The sequence below is a fragment of the Netta rufina genome (genome assembly GCF_964035555.1).
Source record: "Netta rufina genome assembly, chromosome: 1".
NCBI lineage: Eukaryota > Metazoa > Chordata > Aves > Anseriformes > Anatidae > Netta > Netta rufina.
In genome coordinates, this window is record NC_140123.1 from 194,336,257 (window position 1) to 194,360,924 (window position 24,668).

The window sequence follows — 24,668 nt, forward strand, 5'->3', positions numbered from 1 at the left end:
TCTGCAGAACTGTTCAGGAGCTGTGTCAGTTCTGCCAGCCAAAACATGTACTTTTCCTCATGAACCGAAACCATTTGAACTGAAAACTTAGTTCAGAGGGAGGAGACCTGTGAATTTGTACGCTGAAGCTGGGATCCTCAGGCTGTACACAGGTCCTCTTTTAGCACTGTGATTTCTACAAGGGGAAATGGTTGGGAGTAATTTATTTCAAACCTCCCTCAGCTGCCTTTACCTTACATTTACAGTCACTTCAGGTATGAGCTGCTTGTGGATGCTGCTGGAGGGGGCCATAGGACACTTGCATTGTTTCTTTTGTCTCGGATCTCTCACCATTGTCTCAGCTTTCTAGAAGTGAAAGTAAACCAGAGGCCCTTCAAAAGGTCTCAGCTTGCTCTCTGTCCCTACTCAGGCTCTGCGGCTGTCAGAGCTGCAGGATTCACGGGGCTGTGATGCCATTCACCAGCCAGTAATAAAAGCTTCTTTCAGTCCTTCATTCATCCTCGTTCAGCCAGTCTCAACGTCTGTATACACTCTTCAGTCTCACTTTGATTTCTAAGTGATAGCAGAAGTCAAGTGTACCTCTTAACACCATGCAAATGTCGACATAAAACCCAGGTCTGTCCACGGTGATTGCGTGATCCTGGCTGGGCTGAGCAGCCAGCCCAGGTTACAAACCAAGCCTGGTGTTGCTGCCTCAGTGCTGAGTGAGTGAGTATCTGCTTTCAGAGCGCTGCTGCTAATGCTGTTGTGTAATTTACTTCCCACCTCGTGCTTCTGAGGTGCATGGGATTTGCGGTTTGGGGGTTCTGCTTGTGGGGAGCTGGCTGCAGAGGAAGGATCCTGTCCGTTCAGCCTATTCCTAGGACTTGTGCTGCTGAGAGCAGCTTGGCTGGGCTCTGCGCTCTGCCCTGCGGATAAATCTGCTTTGTCATCCCTGCTCCTCAAGTCATTAGAGGGCTCTTCCTGGGCATGGCAGTTCCAGTGACTGAGAACTACCATTTCCAGGCAGTTTTAACCATGACTGCCTTACTACTATTTTTTTTTTTTGTGCCAGCATAGTTTTTTTCTCTCTGTTGCCTGTCCTGATCTGTGTATAGGCAACAGACATAACTCAGTTGTCATCTCTGTTGTTCCTTATTTTCATTCTTTAGGCTTGTCCATCCTCTTTCCAAAATGCATTCTTCATCCTAGCTGATGAAGATTCAAATTCCATAGCCTTATTAGAAAACTCCTAAAAGGAAAGATAGGAGAGCTGTGGAGCTGTCGTTACACTATCCATTTAGGTGGATTAACCCTGGTGCTTTCCTTACCCTTATGTCAAGCCCTTGTACTTCTTACTTAACCAAAGTATTTACAAAGCATGTTAATATTTATTGATGCTCTCTATTCCATTCCAAAATTGAAGGCTTCCTTTGTTCGGCTTTGAACATTTGTTAGTGAAGATACCTGCTTCTGTTTTCTATGAGTGCTCGAGGAAAAGTAAATGATTTCTCCTTAGGTCCACGTGGGGTCTATATTGCAGCCACCAGAAATGACACTTCGGGATTCTCTCAGCTTTATTACTGAGAAATCATTTTGAAGCATGCAGTTAGGTAGAAGCTTGGAATGAGGTTTACTCTTCCCCGTGAAGGTTCAGAAGCCCAACAAAAAAAAAACAAAACAGGTACTAGGCTTCAGGCCCAGAAACCAGACGTAGTGCTGGTTGCAGTGACCCCAGAGAAGCTGGAGTTAACTAGGCTTCAGTGCTTGGCCTCAAAGGTAATTCTGAACTCAGCTTGAAGAGAGAAATCGTAGAACTTGGGAATTCCCTGGGTCTAGTATTTTTCATGGAGAAAGTGTGCTTAAAGGGTCTGCTTTTTACTGACAGACTTAAAACCTGGAGTGGCTTGTCAATAAAATAAATGAATGACTGCTCAAATAAGCTGTTGCTGATGGCAGATAAGCAAGGGAAACACGAATGCATTGTAGCTTCTTTGCAAATACAGATTTTTCAACGAATAATGAACTGGCATACCTTTTTGTATTGTCTTTTAATTACATATTGCTGCTGTTAACACATTAGTGCGGCCTGTGGACTTAAATGTAAAAGATTTTGCAGCTGACAATTTAAATCTTCATTCCAAGCTACCTGTGAAAGCCTTTAAGTTTAGACTACATGGAGCTAGTTATGTGAAATTTCTAGTGGATACGAGCATCCAGCAAAATACACTGTACTTCTGCCTTCATTTCTAATCTAATGCATGTAATTTGAATTTCAAGAAATAAGATCTGCATACAGGTGGAAAATAAGAGCGGAGATATAAATAAGTAAAAATTGTTGTTAGCTGTGTGCAGTTAACGTGCTGAGTTGTTGGTACAGTTCTAGCGTAATAGAAGTGAAGCTGGTCTAGGTTCAGTAAGTTTATGTTGGATTATGCAACAGCTAAATATTAGCTTTTCATATCACAAGTCCCGGAATTTCCTTGTAACTCTTTTCATCCTCTTAATAGGGCTTGCATAATAGCAATATGAAACATGCATGTGACAAAGTTTGTTGCTGTCGTTTAATTGTAAAATATTTGCATTTCAGCTCAAATCAAAGAGAAAATGAAAGAAAGGGAAAAGAAACAGAAAGAGAAGAAGAAGCACAAAATAATGAATGAAATCAAGAAAGAGAATGGAGAGATCAAATTATTGCAGAAAGGTACGTTCAAGCTGCTTAGTGTTTTTTCATTGTAGTGCTTTAAAACCTTTGTAATTGGATTGAGTGCTGAATTTTAATATTATGTCTTTCATTTAACTTAAATGCCCTTTTCCAGGAATAGCTGGTATAAGGCTTGGAATTTAAAACTTAATTATAAATGCTAACTTTCTTCAACTGCAGATACTGCAGCTTAAAAATATACATGTAATTATTGCCACAATGCCAGTGTTCTTATGCAGTAGCAGTAAAGACCAACGCTTTAAGGAATGACATTGCTGATATCTACACCGTTTCAACAGTTGTTGAAGAAGATTTCTATATCATAGAGAGGAAAAATGAATCCATGTCATTAAATATCTAATAGTAAATGCACAAAACTAAAGAACCAAGGAGTTCTAGTTCAGGAACTCTGTTGCATAATGAGAAATTAAGTGTGTGCAACAGGAAGTCATAATTTTGGCTAATTTATCCAACTCCAGTACTGCAATGGAATGTAATGAAAATGTTCCTGCACTTGCTTGTGCACGCACTGACTCGTAGAATCGTACAGGAGTTGAGGGTGGGGGGGGGGGCCTCTGCAGATAATTTAGTCCAATTCCACTGCTCAAAGTAGAACTGAGTAAAGCAGGTTGCTGAGGGCTGTGTCCCATCAGACTCTGTGTGTCTGCAAGGATGCAGACTCCAGAATTTGCACAGCCAGTACCAGCATTTGACCACTTGTTGTCTTATGTTGGATTGGACTAGGTGATTTCAAGGGGCCTTTACCAGCCTCATTGATTTTTGTGAGATATCTGCATTTTTATTCCTTCCCACTAGATGTTTACACACACTGGAAAACTAATTAACCTCATAAAGCTTTTTCAGGCTGAAAAATCCTGCTTTTCTCAGCATCTCCTTTTGTGAGTAGTACTCTGTTCCTTCAGTCATCTTCCTGGCCCTTTGCTGGACTTCCTCCAGTGTGCACGTCTGCCTTGGACTGGTGAGCCCAGAACTGGGCACGGTACTTGCAGATGTGTGTCACCAGTGCTGAGCAGAGGGGAAGAATCACTCCATCAGCCTGCTGGTGGAGCAGTTAATGTTATTCCTAATCCTGTCCAGAAGGCTTAGCCTGATGGCTTATGGTCAGCTTGGCATTCACGAGGACTCTGAAGTCCTTTCCTGTCAGGCTGCTTTCCAGTTGGGCTCCAGCCTGCGGAGCACAGGGTTATTCCTCACAGCTGCAGGACTCTGCACTTCCCTGAGTTAACCCTGTGAGACTTCTGCTGGCCTGATGTTCTCCAGCCTGTCAAGGGCCCTCTGGCTTGGCAGCACAACCCTCTCGTGCATCAACCACTCCTTCCAGTTCTGTCTCCTCTGCGGACTTGCTGAGGGTGCTCTCTGTTCCGTCATCCCTGCCAATACTGAAGAATATCGAGCAGTGTTGGCCCACGGTATCAGCACTGGAGTGCCCCGGTATCACTGTCCTCTAGCTGGATGTCGTGCTGCTGATCACAACCCTTTGAGCACTGAGTTAAGCCAGTCCTTGGTCCACCTCATCCTCCATTTATCTGTATCGTGCTTTGCCAGTTTTTCCTCTGAGGATGTTGGCTTGTTTAAGTAGACCCAGTGTTTTTTATCTGTTATTTTCAGGCTCTGCTTTTGAAGTTAGGCGTAAACTCCTGATAATTTTTTCTGTTATGCCTACTCTAGGGTTTAATTCACAACAAAAAACTGAACCTCCCAAAACAAAATGTTATCTACAGCACATTCATGTGAGGTAGCAGGCATGCAACTCTGTAATTACTGCATCATGGTTTACAGTGCAAATACGGATCCAAGGAACTGCAGTAGAAACTACGACAGCTTAAAACCCGTGCCGAGCAGATCTCTAGGTATCAGCCTGCAGCACGCAGGATGTTTGAGCTGGTGGCTTCCTGTGAAAGATGTGACTTGTCTCCTCCAACGTGGAAGGAAGTTGGTGGCTGAGATACTGAGCAACGCTTAACTGCCTGGGCAGTGACGATCTTCAGGCCTTGTTTCTGCACCAGCGCTTCCTACCTCGTGTGATGAATGGCAGCAGAAAGAGGCCATGGGGTAGGAAGTTGCAAAAGCAGCAAGGTTCTGTGGGGCAGCAGTGTCCTGTAGAGGCTGTGCCTGGTTTTGCCAGTGTCCTGTAAAATTACTCTTGTTTGAGGGAAAGAAAAGAGTGTCAGGAGAGCAGAAAGCAGGCAAGACATAAACCTCCGTGGGGTTTATATCATGTTCAGAACAGCAGCACGTGGACCTCCCCAAGTGTGTCTGGATGTGCTTTCATGTTCTGTGGTGATGGTACAGCACTTCCTGACTGCTTTGCTGCTGTAGCTCCATGTCCTGACAGCTGAGGGCTAGAGGGCAAAGGCCCTACAAGATGTAACTTGCATGTCTTTGTGACCTTGTGGAATGCTGGTAATCCTTCAGCTGAGGAGAACTTCTTCCTGGAACAAAAATCACGCTCTATGCCCTCTTAATCTGCACTCACAATTCACTGCATGGACTAGGAGCAACGGCTTGGAACTTCTGAGAACTCAGTGCCAGTCTGCGGGGACTGGTTATGTCTCCTCCTAGGCATTACAACCACATTTTGTTTTAAAAATGTCACTGACCGTCTGCTGAATGATTTTATTATGCTGAGAATATTATTAGTTTTTTGTCCTCTATTTGTGACGTTCTTTGAGGGAGTGGTGGCAGTAGCCTGCGTAACTCCAGACAGTAAAACCAGGTGCCCAAGGTAAGGGTGGCTAGTTACATGGGTCAGCATTGGGAGCTTGAGGCCTTTTTGGGGAGAACCACCGTATAAGCCTGGTGTTGGTGCTTTGAGCTTAATGCTGGAAGAGTTCACCTCAATTAGAGAAGCCTAGGGATGCAAACAATTAATCTGCCTAAATTGGTGTTACCTTTCTGTTGAAAGCAGCAATAAATGTGCCCTAGATGGAGAACGGCAACTTTAAAAAGGGGTATTGTATCACTTCCTGACCTGATAAAAGGAATATTTAGTTCTTTCAGGGAGCCTGGTGGCTTTTAAGCATCTAGAACTAAATGTTTTTGTCATCCTTTTTCACTAGCAGATATGCAGAATAAATCCATATAGTTGTTCCTTTTCCTCTGTAATCTTTTATTTGGAAGTGAAGACTGTTTTTTGGAAACAAAACTGCCTTATACTTCCTTAAATTGCTTATTCCCACCGTACTGATTTGCATGTACTAATGACTTTACCATCCTTATGCACCAAGTTACCAACTTCTACCTGTGAAATAGATGAGGACAGGATAAACCACAGACGTAAAATACAGGTAAGGCTTGTGTGATGAGATGATCTGAGAGCAGAGCTCTTAAATTCCAGTGGGTCTCAGCCATTTTTCAGAAAGAATGCAGGCAGTCATCCGTTTACCTCGTGCTGCTAGTGGGTCACTGCTTTCTGAGTTCAGCAGAGACATCTTTGCTGCGTGACCTTGCTTCCTTCCCTTCCCCAACTGCCTCGTTTCTGCCGCTGCAGTTGTGGCTGTCTGCGTTGCTCCTCCGGTTTAGCTGATGCCTTCTGCTGGCTACGATGAGGACCTGAGAGGAACCACGGGGCTGTCAGGGTGTGCTGCCTTAGGATGGGAGCTCAAGGAAGAGCAGAGCTGCCCTAGCATTGTAGGGGACGTGGGGTGGGACCAGTCCATGCTGCTGCCTGTGAGTCCTCTGCGGGCTGGAGAGGTTTTCATATGGCTTCTTGGGCTGGAAAATGTCAGAGGACTGGCGTGAAGGCTGCGGGTACAAATTAAGCAAAATAAGGATAGTATGTGGGTAGCATGTGCACATGTATCACTGTAAAATAGTTCCAGGGTTTTAGTGCTTGTGTTTCAAATACAAATATATAAGACTTCAGTGAGAATTACCATGCTGTCCCATCTGCAGGAGCTGTTCCTTTGGGAAGGGTGTTTCTGCCCCCAGGCTCTTGCTAGTCACTGTTTTTGGCTATGTTGCTAGTTGAGTCCAAGCAGGCTGGGTACACAGACGGTATTTCTTTCACCCTGTGATTGTGCTGTATATTTGAAGTGGGTTTCTGTTCTGGAGACTGGAGAGAATCCAACACAGGACTGTGAGGATGATGAAGGGACTGGAGAGGGTCTGTGAGGAGAGGCTGAGGGAGCTGGGGCTGCTCTGCCTGCAGCAGAGGAGGCTCGGGATCTCCTGAGTGACTCTAAATATCTGAAGATAAGGGGACAGAGGATGGAGCCAGGTTCTTTAGTGGTGCCCAGTGCCAGGACAAGAGGTGATGGGCACCAACTGAAACAGGAGGTTCCCTCTGAACGTCAGAAAGTGTTGCTTTACTCTGTGGGTTGCTCCTGGGGGTTGTGGAGGCTCCCATCTTGGAGTTCTTCCAAGGCCACCTGGATGTTGTCTTGGTCAGGTGGTTCTGGGTGTCCCTTCTTGAGCAGGGCCTTGGACCTGATGGCCTCCAGAGGTGTGGGAAGAAGAATAGCTTGCTGGCTTCTTTATACTTCTGTAAAATACACAGAACAGTAACTTAGCAGTTACCCGTGTGTTTTTAATGCAATAACTCAGGTGACCAGAGTCCAGAGCCTGTTCGCAGACTGTCTCTTCAGGATGTTGTAGAAGAAATTAAATAAAGTTTTATATTTTATCACCTTATGAGATGAGCACAGATCTATAACATCCGATTGAAGCTTCCATGATAAAATGCAGTTGTTGGATAGAGCACAGGAGGAAGCATGTTAGGATGTTCCTGTGAGGCACTGCTGGGTAAGGGTTTCCTTACAGAGCTGGGCATGGTACAGCTCGGGGTGTATCAGTGTAGCCACTTACTTTGCATCCTGTTTTCATGCTTGTAAGCTGCATTTTCTAAAAATCTTGAGCAGTTGTTCTCAAGGTGGTTGTGACTGTTCCTGGGAGGGCTGAGACAACTTGAAACAGAATTATTTTATGCTTTTAGACTTTGCCCATGCTTAATATTCAAGCTTTGAAGCCTATGACCAGGACACGATAGCTGTCAGTTCTCCGTTTGCTCCTGCTGCTTTCTGTGGTGCCTGGGCTGGATGCTGAGATACCTGGAAGACACCTGGATGCTGAGACACCTGGAAGCTGTGTGTGTCCACACGGCCTCTTGGCTTTCTGCCTGTCAGCAGGCGGGGGTGATCATTCTCCTCAACCGTGGAGTGCCTGTGTGTGCTCTGCTCCAATTCCTTCAGTTGTTTTAAGCCTTCTGAATTATTCAGTAATGGTTTTCATTAACTCGCTGCATTACTGTATTAAACCACATTCATTATGTGACACGTAAGAAAATGGTAATATATAATATTAAAACAGAAATATGAAGTTCTGTCATCTATTTAACTATCTGGCTGGAACGAGTGGGTGTTTCTAAGAGCTGCAAGGTTTCTCGTATTCTTGTGCTGGGTGCTGTGGGGTTTTCTTTGTCTCTTTTTTGCTACTGTAAGTGGCTGTGCCTCTAATAACCCTCGTGCTAGTGCTCTCTGGCTGCATGTTTTATTTATTTACTGGTCAGTGAATGGGCTCTTGGCTGCTCCAGTTCTAAGCTACTTTCAGTAGCTTGTGGCTATGAACTCTGAAAGACAGAGGGGGATGCTTCATCTCTGTTTCTGTGGTTTGAAGTGGGGTTTCTGTGTTTACTCTTTGAAGACAGCCTGGAGAGATCAAGCAGAGCTGAATCTTAATAAATTCCTAAAGCTAGTAGCTGTAGTCTGAGTTGCAGTGAGGATGACAGAAGGTGCTGGAGCCCCAGATTTGGTTGGCAAGGTGGGACTGCGTCTCAGGAGCACTGCTGTAGGAGATGGTTGGTACAGGACGGAGCCAAAGACTTAAATAACGCTTTGCAGCTGCTGGCAGCAGTAGCCAGGCTGATGTTTCACTGCAGAACAAGCAGCATGCCAGTGGCTGCTTGATGCTTCTGTGACTTCTTGTGTGCCACAGAACAAGCGGTGAGATGCTGCGCTTCAGTCCTTCAGTGTAATTGAAATAAATGTGGAAAATGGTCCCTGCTCTGGCTCCTCTGCACTGACGGCCCTTCCTCTGTGTCTTGCTCTGCAGCTCTATTCAGTGCTGCTGATGAGTTCTCCCAAAGCGGGGAAGTGCAAACTGACTTGAATGACTGCCTGCAGTTATAAATGGCTGTTCCTCGCTGCTGCTAGCAGTCAGCCAGAAAGCTGCAGGGGGAACATCCTAACCTTGTTGGGAATGTTTTCTGAAGGTCCTGCAGTACCTCCTGCCCCTGGCTGCTACCTATGGGGACTGTGACCTCAAAGTTGAAATGCTGCTCTGGCTGAGACAGTCAAATGAAATAAGAGCTCGATGTCTGCTGCTAATGTGAAACTGCAGATAAAGCATCCTGCTTTGTCCATGAGATCATTTAGGTATCTTCAGGTTCTATAATAGAAGCTCACACGTGGAACATAGAAGGAGTCAACTTGCAGTTCGCAAAATTCAGGCTTTCAGGGTAGTTTTAAATTACAAACGAGTATCGTGTAATTATAATGGTGCATGGGATTATTTGTGGACAATTCCAACTGCTCTGAATCTTGATCCAGTCCATATGCCCTCTGCTGTGGGTCAGGGATGCTGTGGCACTGTTCTCAGTAAGTTCACTGAGCTACCTTGCAAAATCTACCCTCCCATGCGGGTGCTTGCAGTGGGTTAGTTGTGTGGGTTATTTTGGTTGTCCTGTGTTTGTGTAATGTAAGGCCTGATTTGCATAGGAGGTGGCTAAAAACGTTCAGAGGGAGTTCTGTTGTTGCTGGGTGAGTGCATGAACAGAACGAATACGTGAATGGATTTCCACTCTTCTCATGTTGTTACAAATACAGTTCAAGATCCGTCCTCATGCTGATATTGCTAGCCAAATATAAGCAGAAGTGAAATTCAAATTTTTGCTGTTCTTCAGTCTTTTGCACCCCAATATAAAGTGTGAGCTCATTGCAGTTTTTAACACCGGATAAGGGGAAAAGTTGTGGGGAAAAAAAGTGCTGAATTGTCCTCCCCTGTCCCATTCCTCCATATCCCCCCCTTATTGCTCATTCTTAAGTGAAAGTCTTAAGTAAAAGACTTCTCTGAAGCACAAATGAAGACTCTTACTTCTGAATCACACAGTGGAAATAGTTTTTTGTTTTGTTTATAGGTGCTTCAGTAGCTGTGCTTGTTCAGATGCATCTCAGAATATACAGAGAAGATGCCGTGAACTTCAAAATATCTACTGTCTTGGTTGACACTAGTAGACTGTGCAGTTTGGTCTGCCTGTGCCTGCATGTTCCTTTTGATTGCTGGTGCAGACTCAAACACCTGTCCTGAAGGCTTTGGGTTGGGAGAGATTGCCTTGGTAGTGACTTCTTGAGAGGTGAAGTAAGATAGCTTACATCAAGGGCTGCACTGCTGCTGCCAGACCTTGCTTGAGCCACAGGTAGTTTGGATATCTTGGTGTTAGTGCCTGGATCTTTATTTTGCCTTTTGGATTGCTGTGTCTTTACCAAATTTGATACTGTCTTCTGTGAAACATCTCGATTAATATGCTAGAGAGGCATTGCATGCAGCTGTTCTTTTTCGGCTCTCCTTTAGCCAGGTGTCAGAGAAGCACTGTTGCTTTTGGAAGAAGCAACGCGTTTTGCTTTAAAGCACTTTTATATATGCAGCACAGGAGTCACTGAGCATGGTCCTGCTGCTCTCCACTGCTAATGGAAAAGAAGAATAAGCTGAAAGTACTGCACTGGGCATTGCTGATAGCAATCACAGTATTCCAGCAAGCAAATTCCTCTTGCTACAGAGGTCTCTGCAACTTCTGAGCAGCTTTAACCATCTACTTTAAACACCTGCTTTTGGATCTTTGAAATTCAGCAGAGGAGAAGCCTGAGGCTAAAAAAATGCCTTGTTCTTCTTTGAAATTCTGTTCAAGAAATGGTTGTTTTCTGTTTGGTGTTTGTATTCTTCAGCAAAACTTTAACTGCATGCTAAAGTAGTTGAATACAAATACTGAAAAGCTGGACATAAGTTGATGGCAAAACAATAATAGGAACAGGCACAATGCAGTGAGTATGTGGGTGCTATAGGAAAGGGCAGAGGGAAGAAATTGTGGCTTGATCCGTGACATTACAATTGAGTGCACTAAAATGAGAAATTGTATAACTTTAATGTTATATTAAAGAGTTGAAGCTTTGGGTTAGGTTTGCAGGGAGTTTGGTCTTCCCTTGTGTTTGTGTGGATTTTTTTCCACTTAAAAATTCAATTTCTTTTGGTGCGTGGTGTGTGTGTATTTGTGCTGAGAGCTGAACGGAAAATCTCCCTAAAAGCTGGAAGAAAAACTGTGTTGGAGACCAGGAGAAGAATTATTTTTATCCTGGGGCTAAGAGCGTTTTTTTTTCCTTCTGAAAGCTTCATGGAGGTGGTGGTGTGAAAACAAACACAGAATGATAAATGTTCTTCGCTTCAAAAACGCTTTAGTGTAATCCCTCTTAAGAAGGTTTTGAGTACTTCTGTAGGTGTGTACCAGGATAACTACAGCTTGTTCTTACAGCTGGTGTGAGCGCAAACCTTTTTGGATGTGTTTAGTGAGATACCAAATTATAAGAGCTTGATCTAATGTGTGGATTTACATCCAGTGTACCCGACCTTGATGGTGTATATTAGTGATCTTCTGGTTTTGTATGTTCTGTAGGTACCTCTGCTGCTGAGACTCAGCTTTGCTTGTTGCAGTGCTGTTTCCTGGTGATCAGTTTTGTAACCCGACCAGTCCTTGTTTGCATGGCTGCCTCTGAAGTAGGTTAAGTGGTGGATTAAAGAAACGTGGCACTTTACAGGAGGAGTTGAATGAAATTGATTGTTACTCTGAAAGACTTCTCAGAAGCTATAATCAAAGGCAGGAAATGGGAGAGGTTGAAAGGGGAGATGATTTTTCTTCTGTCCTTGTACTGTAGAAATAAAAGTCCACGACTTTTGAGGTAGTTTTGCAGAGATAGAGGTTCATACGCATCTTCTATACAAATACTTTGCTTTCCATTATTACTAATTGAGAGGTAACTTAGTAGCTGGGTGTTCAGCAAGGACAGATAGGTGATAATCTTTTTGGTTTTAAGGTGTTTTTGGTGATAATAGAAATGCTAGAGTATGACAGAGCACATAGCAAATGGCTTTTTGCTTTATCCTCAGAAGTTGATGAATTTGGTTGGAAATTATATAACTGCTGATTGTAACCCTGATAATGCACATTTCTATCTGCATTAAGTCCTGGATCTGAGTTACTGGTGAAAGATTTGGGCTCCAGATGAGAACAAGTGGGGTAGGTGGGCAGACAATATCTGCTTCCTCCAGCCCCACCTTGCATTCAGTGCTGGAACTCTGTTTTCTACTTCCAAACTAGTGTAATGTTGGGAAATGTGTGACTTCTTTCTGTAGCCTTCAGTATAGCGATGAATTTTCATGTTTAGAGTAAAAATTTGAAAATAGTAAGGTAAAGCATTTTTAATAGTTTGTGATACCTGTTGGCTTTGGGATCCTTTCTGGTTCTGTCCTATTGCAGAGGGGAGGAGTGGAAAAAAGGCTGCCAGATTTGGTAGTACGTGGTGTGGAATTGTCCTAAGCATTTTCTGGTTTTGTTTTCCTCACCTGAAGCCGGTGCCATCGTGACACCACTGCAATACCACCAAATGTGCATGGTAGCTGATATGTCAGGTAATGACATTTTCCCCTGGTATGTTGGCATCATGATGACTTATTTTTGGGGGACTTTCTATAAGGATTAGGTAGCTGGCCGTATGTGTTTTGCTGCTCTTTCTGGTCTTTCCATGCCCAGTGGACTGTGGCAGAAGGAAGACAACCACAAAGTGGTGACTGTTGCATCTACCAGGTGAAGTAGTACTGCTGCAAAGGTCCGTGCTGGCTTTACATTATGTTGAGCCTGCTGAAAAGACATTTTCTTGAGCATGCTGTGCCTGTTGGCAGTTGAACTTGGTTAGCTAAAACTGACATTGTGCTCACAGGGAGTGCTACGTTAAATCTGATTTAGAGGGGAGTCTTTGTAGCTCTTAACTGAGTGGATTAGGTTAGGAAATCCCAGCGCCCACTTCCTTGTTTAGGCTAAATAAGGAACGAGTGACCTCAGGGCACTTCTTCCCCCACAAGATGAACAAATAGAAGCCAGGGAGAGAACTTGCTCGCCTGCCTATGCTTGAGAAACCCCAGAGGTGTGTGGCTGCTGTTGTGAACCTCAGGAGGCTTGGAGGCAAGCCTCTTGCTTACTTGCTGTCCTTCCCAGTATTTATGCATATTCCAGATCTAAACCTCTTAATTACCAAGGATGTGCGAATCTGTATACCAGCAGTTGTGATCTTTCATGTTTTTTCCTTTTTTTTCTTGTAAAAGACTCTTTTTGTGAATTACCTGGTCTGAAGATTGCAAGCTGAAGTCAGTCTGGCTTGAAAATGAGCATGCTGTCTAACTCTTGTGATTTGAGATGACTTACAAGCTGTGTATTTAATTGCAATGCTCCACTAAATAAACTTTGGTGTCTAAACCTGCTGATCTTGACTTGCTGGTTGTGACTGTAATTTTGTGCTCTAATGCGGTAAGTAATTGGGTTTTATCAAATCGTGAAATGAGATCATATCAACTGCTAGACCTCAGGGCAGTGTCGTGACACTGACACATCAGTTACCCCACTTATTACTTGCCATCCACTCTTCCACCCATCTCCTCCCGAGCACTAGAAGAAAAACACTTGAAAAGAAAGGAGGATGTTTATCTCGGGAATCACTTGAATGCAGCATCCACAAATGAGTACTCTTAGCTTTAGCCCTTTACATCTTACATGAATATGGAAGCTACACTGAAAGTCAACTTTAAGCTAGTTACTGTGTGGTGAGTTTTTTTTTCTTTTTTTTAAAGAAAACAAACTCAGTTGTCAGGTTTTAGGTGTTTCCACATGTGTTTCAACAAAATCTGCTTTGTTTCTGGAAGAATGACTGCGTGAAGCCGTGTGATGAGGTAGGTCCTGGCAGCAGCGTTTAGCAACAGCTTGCTGATGGTTTACACTCACTGACTGTTTATAAACCCCTTGTGTGGCAGTGTTTGTTGACAGCTGTCAGATAACGCCTGAACTTTCCGGTTTAGTAGTTGCTGATGACCAGTTAGACAGTGTTGTTATGGACCGTGACTGATTATAAAAGCAGCCTCAGCAAACTTGTTCTCTGTGTTTATTTTTTTCCCTGTAGATTAATTGTTAGCTGTAGTGTGATTATGGCAGGTGTCTACTCATTTTCAGTGAGATACCTGCTCACTGAATCTCGTTGTTGGTCTCTGTATGTGCCTTTTGATGAGTGCTTTGGTATCCTTAATCCTGATCTCTAAACAAGTCTTTTGTATGCTAAGGTGTTTGAGATCTTTTTTTTTTTTTTTTTTTTTTTTTACTTTTAACAGCTGGGAAGGAAAAACCAAAAACCAATGCAGAAGAGCTACAGATTAAAAAGGTGAAGAAGAAAAAGAAAAAGAAACATAAAGAGAATGAGAAGAGGAAGCGCCCAAAAATGTACAGCAAATCCATTCAGACCATCTGCTCAGGACTGGTTTCTGATGTTGAGGATCAGGAAGCCAAAGGCATCATAGATGATCATCTTAAGGATTTCAATGGGAAAAATATGGATCCCAAGAAGGACTGTGAGTCCATGATACCAGAGAACAGTGAGTTTCCATTTGTCTCGTTAAAGGAGCCACGGGTTCAAAATAAACTCAAAAGGTTGGACACATTGGAGTTCAAACAGCTGATTCATATTGAGCACCAGCCTAACGGAGGTGCATCAGTTATCCATGCCTACAGTAATGAACTCTCCCACTTATCTCCTGTGGAGATGGAGAGATTTGCAGAAGAGTTTGTGGGTCTGGTTTTTAGTGAAAATGAAAACTGTGCAGCTTACTATGTAATGGGTATTGTTCATGGGGCAGCTACTTATTTACCTGACTTTTTAGACTACTTTTCATTTAATTTTCCCAATTCGCCAGTGAAAATGGAGATTTTGGGAAAGAAAGATATAGAGACAACGACTATGTCAAATTTTCATGCTCAGGTAAGAGGTTATACATTTTACTTTCTAAAGTCATATTATGGTTTCAAACAACTGTGAATGGTTTTTTCTAGAATACAGTTACTATTAGCAGTGCTGTGTAGGTGAAGCGGAAGACTAGAAGCACCATGGTTTAACTAATAAATTGGTTCTGCCTTATTAAAGACAAGGAGCATATTACCTGAGAAGAATTTGCTTTTTATGGGGGAGGGAAAATGTTTGCATGCATGTGTACGTAGTTCTCTTTGAGTTCTCTTTGGATTTGTTTCTGGAGCTAAAACTTAACTGTGTTTGAGGGCTAAAATGATTTAGCTGTGGCTATCAGGGTGTCTAAACCATAGCTTATCTGTATGAGGATCTTCATGAAACTGAAGTACTTTAATGCATTAGAGCAAAGGTATACATAAAAACCTGTGTAGGGCATAGTTAAGTAATGTAACTTGTAACCTGAGGCTTCTAAATTCATTCTTAAAGGAGAACTTTACAGTGGTTAACATAAATACTAATTTAATCCTTCTCTATTTGCATTTGCCCTTGGTTAGTTGTATTCTCTTCAGAGCAGTTATGTGGCAATATGGCAGGCATCTTTCTGAATCTATTTCTTATTTTATTTTCTATGGAGAAATGATTGTATAATCCTGTAATCGTAACTACTGGTTAAATGTCACCTCTGGTATTTATCAATGTTCTGTAAAAGATATAAATATTTACAACAGTAATGTATTTCAGGTTCTGTAAGTTTAGAGGAAAAATTCTAACTTTCCTAGACTGCAGCCTTGGTGAGGAGGATATTATGGAAAGCCTTTATAGATAATCTGATACCGTTATGAAGAAACTCAATCCTGGTTTTCTGTCTATATCACTTTTAGATCACAATCACCTGTTTAACTTGAGTAGAAATAGATCTCTATTTGTGAGCATTTGGAATGGTTATAAACTATTTTAGCCTTCATTTTTTTAGACAATTACCAAGAGTTCAAGTTACTGTCATCTTTTTGATGAAAAGTATGCTTTTGTTTTCTTTATGTAAATATTTGCATAGACAACTACTGCATTTATTGATAAACTTCATGGGTTACCTTGCCTTGTAAGCATATGCAGAACTGAATTGTTGCTGCAAGAGAACACTTGTGGCCCTGGTTTAAAGCCTGGTTTGAAGAAGTCTACTGCCATGGAATAAGAATGTTCTATAAAATAAGTCTACCAAAGTTTTTCAGCCTGCAAGCTGAGTTGTTAATTAATGGCGAAAGTCACAGACTGTGTTCTGGGGAGCTGTCCAGAGCAGTTCCATCTTAGGTCATTGCTCATGAGGAAGCCGGATCTGTCCGTGTGTGTGTGTGTTCTCTAAGTCTAACCTGGTGTCTTGGACAGCATTAATGGGGGCAGGACTGTGCTGTTATCTGTCCTAAAGACATCTTTAAGAAAAGCCCAAACTTGATTTTGTGAATTATACTGAAAGGATGGGTTAACTTGACATGGGTGTTCATAGTTAAATCAATCCTGTGGTCATTGGGTTTTGAGATTCACATTTCCTATCATGTGAAGGAGGAGCAGAAAGAGAAAATGTAGCAGGTGAAAGAAGCTGAACTTTGTAATACAGCATTCAAATCAGCTACTTTGAATGTATGTTTACCAGAACAAAGCCTTCAGACACTTTCCCTTTTCTTTCTTTCCATTTTTCAGCAAGCTTTTGTAGCGTTTGATCACCTGTATGAATTTGGCTGTCAGAAAATGCTTGGCTCCTTACACATTTTTGCTAACATAAGGGGCATAGTGCATATTTATATAGCATACACCAGATGTTTTCACGTCATCTTTTGCACAGCATCACTGTTTCCTGGAACATTTCAGTCACTATCTTGATTTACTAGCTCTTTTATTTTTCCTTATTTTTAATCTTACTCTGTCTGTGTGTGACCAGGTGGGCTGCTGCAGCTGAAAGGTTTGCTTAGTTTAGTGTTCTCCTTTTTGACTGGAGCTGGTATGAAAGATGTGCAGGAAGGATTGTAAGAATCTCGTGCTCTTAGTGATGCTGTGTCAGGGAGATCGCCCTCCATGGTTATAGCAGGACCTCTTGAAATCTGAGGATTGAGAGTTTTGTGTGTTTAACCTTCATTTGTATTTTTTCCTTGTGTGAATTTGATTCATTGGTATCAATTACCTGTTTTTTGGTTTTCTTCCTTAACTTTATTAAAAGTACTAAATGCTTATGTAATTCATTACTTAATTATGCAGATTGATGATACTTTCTGTTTTTACTGAGTTCTCTGTGGATCTTGAAGGGATTCTTACACATTGTAGCAGTGTTTCCATGACACTTTAAATGTAGTTTACTGTTCTTGCATTGGAAAAGCTCCGTACTGCTGTGCTCCACGTTGTTCTAAGCTGCGTGTCCAGTGCCTAGCAGTTGTATGCTCTCAGTTGAGAGGTGAGTTGATTGCTGATGCCGACACTTCAGTTTTTCTGGTTTGCCTTGATTTGTCACAGCCTACTTTAGCCTTAAACTTGGCTGTTGCTTTGCTAATTTTAGCTAAAACACTGAAACAAGGCTCACTTTAGTAGATGAGGTTCTTGATCATTTTTGAGATCTACTTGCAGCATATGTAACCAGTCTGACAAACCTAATGTATTTGAAAAGATCTAAAAATGTGTATTTTGAAAAAGTCAGTGGAAAGGAGTGAAGCAGAAGGTACCAGAGTATTGTATCAGAGGTCTGTGTTTTTTTTCTACTTGACTATTTCAGTACTTTTCAGTAAGCTTCCACCTCCTGCTTTGTGGCAGATGAGTCTCAGTGGTTGTTTCTCAGGCAGATTGCACAGTGAGTTCTGATAATGGGACTGGAATTGCTGGGGTCCTGCTAACTCTAGCTGAAATACTGGCCTCACAGGTACACGTTTGAAAATGAAGTCCTCTCAGCTTTTTTCTCTACTGCTTATAAATGTGTAACACATTCTCACTTGGTAGGAGATGAGAAATGGGGAAAAATGTGTGAGAGAAGCTGGAATAGGTACAGGAGAGGGAAGCTTCAGCTGGAATTGAGTGTCTCATCAGCATTAGCTTTTAAATCTGGGGAGAGGGGCACTAGGGTGTTACCAATCACAGGCCTTGGGCTCCTGAATAAATTACAATTTTTTTAGGTTGATGTAACAGTTCTGTTGCTGTGAACAGTCTCTGAGAGAGGCTGTTTCTACAGCTAGGTAAAACACTATTATTATGGGTGTCCTTGTATCCTATAAGTCGCTCTTTGAGGCTGAGCTGTAGGAACATCCCTGGCTTCATTTATCTTCGTAGGTTGTAGAGCTGCATCAGTTACCGCGTAGCTGTGAATCTTACTTGTCAAGTTCTTACAAGCATTTCAGAGAACAAATAATCAGCTTGTGCCACCTGCTTGCAGCTTACATCACTTCAGATAAGCTTTTTATGTGCTCTTGAGGCACATTTTGAAACTATTATTGTGTCTTCATGCTGGTTAAGTGTACATTTTCAGTGCCTTGCTAAAACCCCACAGCTCCACAAGATGTGACAGTAACAATGCTTAGCAGAGTGGGACAAGGCAGAAACACATTGAAAATCAGACAACTCACTGGTACGTATGGACTAGAAGAAACTGAGCGATACAAAACAATTCCAGCGTTTCAAGCCAAGACTTGAGTATTGTAAACCTTATCTGATTAATGCTTGTCTGATGTGCTCGCTGGAGGTCTCTGGGTGATCTCATGTTTCCCAGGGGAATCTGTTGAACAGTCTTCTCTTGTTCTCTTATCTCAATCCTCCTGCTAGGCTTTTTATTCTGGTCAGCAGTGAACAAGGCAGACAGCATAAGCTTTTCTTCTAGTGTTCTCAGTGTCTGAAGCTTGCTCACCAGCTCCCTTATCTCCTGTCTAGGTCAAGTCATGTTAGCTATTTTAGCCTACCACGACGTGTCCTACACTTACCAGTCTTACTGCTCTCCCTTTACACTCTATTCATTCAGCCTTCGTTTTGTAAAATAGGGTACTGAAAATGGCCAGTGGCTGTCTGGCACATCATGCGTCTGTCTGGCGAGTTATCTTTGTCAAGGAGCTTGAGAGGACTGCTTGAAGTGATTGCTCTTGGTTGTCTACTCTTGCCTTTTTCAGGGCAGTTTAAGATCTGTGGTAGCAGCAACTCCTGCTCAGTGTTTCACTCCTTTTCATAATTTTTTCAAATGTATAGATATATCTGATACAGCTCTCTGCTTTTATTCAGTGTCACGCTGATCACACAATGGGTTCAGTTAGGAAACCCCAGTTGCTCAGGAATCTTTTTTGTAAGTGATCATGGACTGGCCAGAAGGCAAGGATTTTGGAATATCACCAGAGGAGGAGGTGACCCATGCTGAAGAAGCCCCACTGCGCAAGCTACCAGACAATGAGAAGCCATGTGCCCTGCTCACTGCTGTTGTGTTGCAGGGAAGCATCAGAGGTTGAAGGCTGCTGTGTGGAGACCTACAGGACATGTCACAGGCTGCTGAAGAAGGTGAATGGAGCCAATTTACAGAAGGGAGAGCCAGCCAGCTGGCTTTGGGTACTGCTGAAGGACACGAGTGGGCAGTGCTCCATCTCTCCACTGACACGTGGGTGGTGGCAAATGCCCTGTGGGGGTGGTTGCAGCAATGGCAGCAGAAAAACTGGCAGTGCAGGGGCAAACCCATCTGGGCTGCTGCATTGTGGAAAGATATTGCTGCCCGGGTGGGGAACCTGGCTGTAAATGTACACCATGTAGATGCTCATGTGCCCAAGAGTTGGGCTGCCCGCAAAAAACAGCCACCAGGTGGATCAGGCTGCTAAGATTGAAGTGGCTGAGGTGGATGTGGACTGACAACATGCAGGTGAGTTGTTTACAGCTCAGTGGGCCTGTGACACCTCGGGCCATCAAGGCAAGGCAGAGATGGAACATACAGATGGGCTCGTGGTCAGGTGGACCTGACCATGGATGCCATTGCACAGGTGATCCATGATTGTGAAATGCGCTGCGGTGACGTGAGCTGAGCAGCTAAAGCCTGTGGTGTGGAGGATGGTGGCTGGAATATCGATATGGGAGGCTTGGCAAGTGGGTTATATCACAGCCCCAAAACCCACCACAGCTAGCACCATATATTCAGGATGGTGGAAGCAACCACTGGCTGGAAACAAAATGTATCCACGCCCCATGCCACCACCCTGGGCCTTGAAAAACAAGTCTTGGAGCAATGTGGCACCCCAGAAGTAATTGAGTCAGACAGTGGGACTCGTGTCCAGAACAATCTCACAGCCACCTGGGCCAAGAAGCACGGCACTGGGTGGGTGTATCACATCCCCTGGCACAAACCAGCCTCTGGGAAAATCGAATGATACAAGGGGTTGTTGAAGACTGCACTGAAGGTGATGGGTGCTGGGGCACTCAAACACGGGGATGCACACTAGTCAGCATTAGGGGATCTGCCAATTGAACTGGCCATGCACAATCAAGCCTGTTACATACTGTAGAAGTATGTGCAAGTCCCTGCAGTGCACATAAAGGGTGTGCTGGGGAAGGCAGTCTGGGCTAGTCCTGCCTTGGGCTAAAGCAGACCCATCTGTGGGCTTGCTTTCGCTCAGGATCTGGGTGCGCTTGGTGGATAAAGTGCAAGAATGGGGAAGGCAGATGTGTGCCTTGGGGGGATTTGATGTTGGGCAGGAGCAGCAAATGATTTGATTTGTACGATGTTAATTGCTGTGCAGTTATGCACGTCATCGCTGCTATGGCTGTTATATGCCACATCAGTGGGATTACAGTAAGGATCACAGATTAAAGAAAGAATGGATTTTGATGGAACCTGGCTTCAGCGTGTGACAATCCTGTACCAAACACCATCTCTCCTGCCATGAAGGACTGTTACAACAGATGGAGCTCACATTGCATTGTGCATCAGTTGCCTTGTTCATTCCTTTACTGTTACTGTTGCCATCATTCCTTCCATTTCTACCCTATTAAACTGTCTTTATCTCATATCATGAGTTTTATCTCCTTCTGATTCTCTCCCCTGTCCACCTACCCTGGGCAGGGGGTGAGTGAGGAGCTGTGTGGCACTGAGCTGCCTGCTGGGTGAAACCACAGTCGTGTCCAGAGGAGGGATCCTTCCTGAATACCACAGCACAGGGCCTCTCATGTTGGTACTTATTTGAGTACAGAAATGGGAAATCTGTCCACTGTTAGCTGTTACTAGACCGTGTTTCTGTCTTCGGAGAAAGCCTATCCTGTTGTGGGAGGAAAGGTTTGTTTGGCTTGATTGTTCTTTGACATGTTCGTATTTATTACATGCTCATCTTTTATCCTGTTTTCTGGCCGCTTAGCCGATGTGCTAATGTTCTTCTCTTACACTGTGGAAACTGAATCTGGGCTACGTGGTCTGTAGTTTTTGTCTTGCTTTCCTTTCCACCTGTTTCTTCAAGGTGTCATGTTTATCCTCTTACAGATCTGAAACGCATTCTCCAAGTTCTCCCTGTTTTATTACAGTTTTGCTTCTCTTTTAGTGAACTGCCTTGGTACTCAAGGGTAAGTGAGGATCCTCATCGCAAAGCCTGCTTTGATTTGGGGGAAGTAGCCCGTGTTTTACACTCCCCAGTGTGCGGTTACGAATCATCAGAGTCCATCTAGCACCTGCTGCTGAAGGAGAACGTCCTTGCTTTCTGCTTCCACTTGTATGCTCTTGTGCCAAGCTGGGGTGCTTCTCGGACCTCACAGTGAGCCAATTTGTCTCGTTAAGGCAGCAGAAAAATTAGCCAACTCCTGAGTGATTGAGTTTATTGCTAAGTCAGCAAATTATATTAGTATACAGAGCCAGAGGTAGCTCAAGGGCGAGTGCAGGACTATGCTGTCAGCCTGTTCCATGACAGCAGGCACTTTGCTGCTTCAGGGAAGTAACTTGAGTTCTCCTTGTCCACCCCTTTCTGAAGTCCTTTATTCCATGTTGCCTACGTTAACTGTGGTTAGACACTGGATATTCAGGTAGTGCAGAGAACAGTGTAAGTATTTTAAAGGAAAGTATGTAAGGGGCATGATTCTGATGGTTCATGGTTGTGTAGTCTCTTCAGATCAGTGGCTCTCCTTTTTTCCTGACAGTTCTGAACATCTTGAACTTTTATTTTTCTTTTCCCCATTCCAGGTCTCCTTCAAGCAATTGTAGTATTATCTTCCCTTTGCTGTCCTCCATGTTTAGCTCTTGCAAGTTTATTTTTGGGGAGATATTTTTGCTGTTCACTCTCTGATTTCTGGAATCCTATTTGCTTGAAAATACCTTGGCTCCTCTAATCTTTGAGGGGACTTGCTGAAAACACTTCTCTCTAACAGAAATCTGAACTAGTAGGATACTATTTCATTTTCTTATCCTTAAAGACTTTCATCTTCACATTGTGTTATTTTCATGTATTCTGCGATCACAGGAATCTTTTATGTTGGAGCATGTCTCAGTTGTTTCAGTAGCTTTCAATTTAAATTTTGCTTTTAGTGGAAAGCTCTTTGGATGTCTGGTTAGTTAATGAAGTTGTAGAGGTTGATAGTACCTGTTTGCTGCTACACGAGTTTCCAAAGTACATCTTTTTTTCTTCTTTTGGACGATGAAAATACTGACTTTTAGCTTGTTAAAGCATATATGTTGCACCACAGAGATTGCTTGAAAAAAACAAAGACTTTTTTGATGGTCAATGGCAGCCTGTATTCAAAGCAAAAATGTTTTCCCTTATTTAGTAGTGTCGAACAGCATCAGTTCATATGGAATGACTTAATCTGCACACATGCTTGTTTGTTCTACACTTAAAGCAGTACTCAAAGGTAACTTTTCTGATGGCTTTGTCATTGATATATGTTGGCTAGTCATGTGTTACTCTTTTAGATTGGGATATTCTGTACTGACAGGGGGAAAAAAAACAAAACACAAATTAAACAGAGCCCTAGAGCTTTGTACTGACAGCTTGGAGAGAATCTGAGATTGAGCCTTGCCACAGGTCTTTCTAAGTTACAAGAGTGTAATTGCTACTTTGCTTTGCAGGGTTGTTTTCCATGAAGGTTTCTCATTGATGCTATTAATTCATTAATTCATTTTTGGGATTCTTTATCAACTGCTTCACTGTTTGTGTGTCAGTGGAGTACATAATAATAGGTCATCTTGCTTTTAAGTAGCTGGCTTATCCATCCTGTGTTATCTGAGGATTTCAGCTGCAATGTGAAGTATGTGAAGCGATAGTAAGTGGTAGAAGGGCTCTGGTAGAACTGCTCTTGCAATAAAAAGCCTTGAGATGCATCTCCTAAAAATTCTGTTTAGGAAATGGTATGTTTGAAATTCAAGCTTTGGTGATAATGAATCACCTTTGAAAAATCATAAAACTGTCAAGGTGTTTTAATCTGATCCCCCAAACTGACTAAAAGACCCTTAAGGAATACATAAGCTTTAAGAGCAAGCAGATTTATAAGTATTCTTAAGCTGAGTAATTCTGAGTATTATTTTCAACAAATGATGGAACTGAAACAGATGTAAGCTTTCAAGGATTTGAAAAGAGGTAGCAAGCAAAACAGAAAGCCTGTTGGGCACCTTTTTCCAAGTGTACCAAGTAAGAAGAAACACTGCATTGAGTCCTGGGCATCCCTGGCTATTGCTGCTGAGTTAGCAGAATAAGTGCAATAACAGCGAACACGAAGCTGGATTGTTCCTTGCTCTAAGGTGCAAATTTGTAAGTGCATTGCTTGTGCACTTGGGTTGAAATGAAAACCCGCTATTCTTACGTCTCAGCTTATTTCTGTGGTTATTTAATGTTTTTGTTATTTTTAATTGGTTCTCCTGAGTGTGTGATTCCACTCATGTTGACCATATGATAGAAAAGCTACATGTCAGTGATCACTTCTTTTATTCTGGATTTAGATCGATCCAACTGTTTGAGCAAACTTGTAACATACACGTCAGTGTTTACCCTGTTCTAGTGACATTAGAATTGGTAAATCAGATTCTGTGGTTGGTGTACAACTTAATGTATGGAACTTGATGTATTATTCTGCTTTTAGTGTATCAGCATTGTTTTGGAGAGTTTAGAATTACATAGGGTAATCTTCCTCTTCCTATGAACAAATCAGCAAAAAGATGGTGCTGGTAGGGGTAAGAGTAAGAAAACATTGCTGCTATCTTCTATGCTATTTTATATCTTATGCTGCTATGCTTAGATGTAGATTATCCTTACTTTAAGAGGTTTCATTTTACTTTTGTTATTGCTTAAACATGAGTAGAAGTCTTTTTTTTTTTTTTTTTTTTTTCCTTTTCACACTATTACTTAGTAGCAGTCTAATTGTGGAGAAAAAAATAATTATTTTGTTAGCGAGTTCTCCTTTCTACTAGTGACCTCACCTCTTCTTATATGTTTTTCTAATGCTTTACCTTAATCACGTGTGCCATTTAGTGCCATTGCAGCCCATGCCCTGCGTCTACAGTTGGGATGCTGTAATGCTGCCATGGACTGGATGATCTTTAAATGGTCCTTTCCAGCTGAGCTATTCTATTTGTGCCCAGCCCATGGGAGAGATGAGAGAGCAATTTCTCAAGGGCAGCTGGAAGTCGTCTTGTGCTTGCTGGCAGCTCTGAAGCAGAGACCAACCATGTCTGCTGCTGCAAGAAAACGCAGTGGAAGTGGGTGATCAGTTGGACATGGCTGCTGCAGAAGATGATGCTCACTGCCACCAGCTGCCTCCTCTCCCAGGCTGCCTCTTGTTCTTTCCGGCCAGGTGTTCATTTTCATGGTCTCTCTCTTATATTCCTTCCCTAAGGAAAAAAAATAATTAAAAAAAGAAAAAGTTAAGGCATGTAGGTGTACATGGCAGCTTCACGTCCTGGCCAGGAGTGGTGGAATGCTAAGCATGCTCAGCTACTTATGTAAATGGGTTGTTCT

At 42.8% G+C, this 24,668-nt stretch overlaps 1 protein-coding gene across 2 annotated transcripts in view; it reads left to right on the forward strand.

The window, feature by feature from the left end:
- Positions 1-24,668, forward strand: part of RSBN1L (round spermatid basic protein 1 like) — a 53,445-nt gene that overhangs the window by 9,945 nt on the left and 18,832 nt on the right. Inside the window, exons 2-4 of one of the 2 annotated variants that reach the window (XM_084294837.1) lie at positions 2,570-2,683; positions 14,120-14,380; positions 14,699-14,763. In XM_084294837.1, the coding sequence (XP_084150963.1) occupies positions 2,570-2,683; positions 14,120-14,380; positions 14,699-14,763 (440 nt within the window). Of the gene's footprint in view, positions 1-2,569; positions 2,684-14,119; positions 14,764-24,668 lie in introns of both variants that reach the window. The other variant, XM_084294836.1, reaches the window with a different exon arrangement.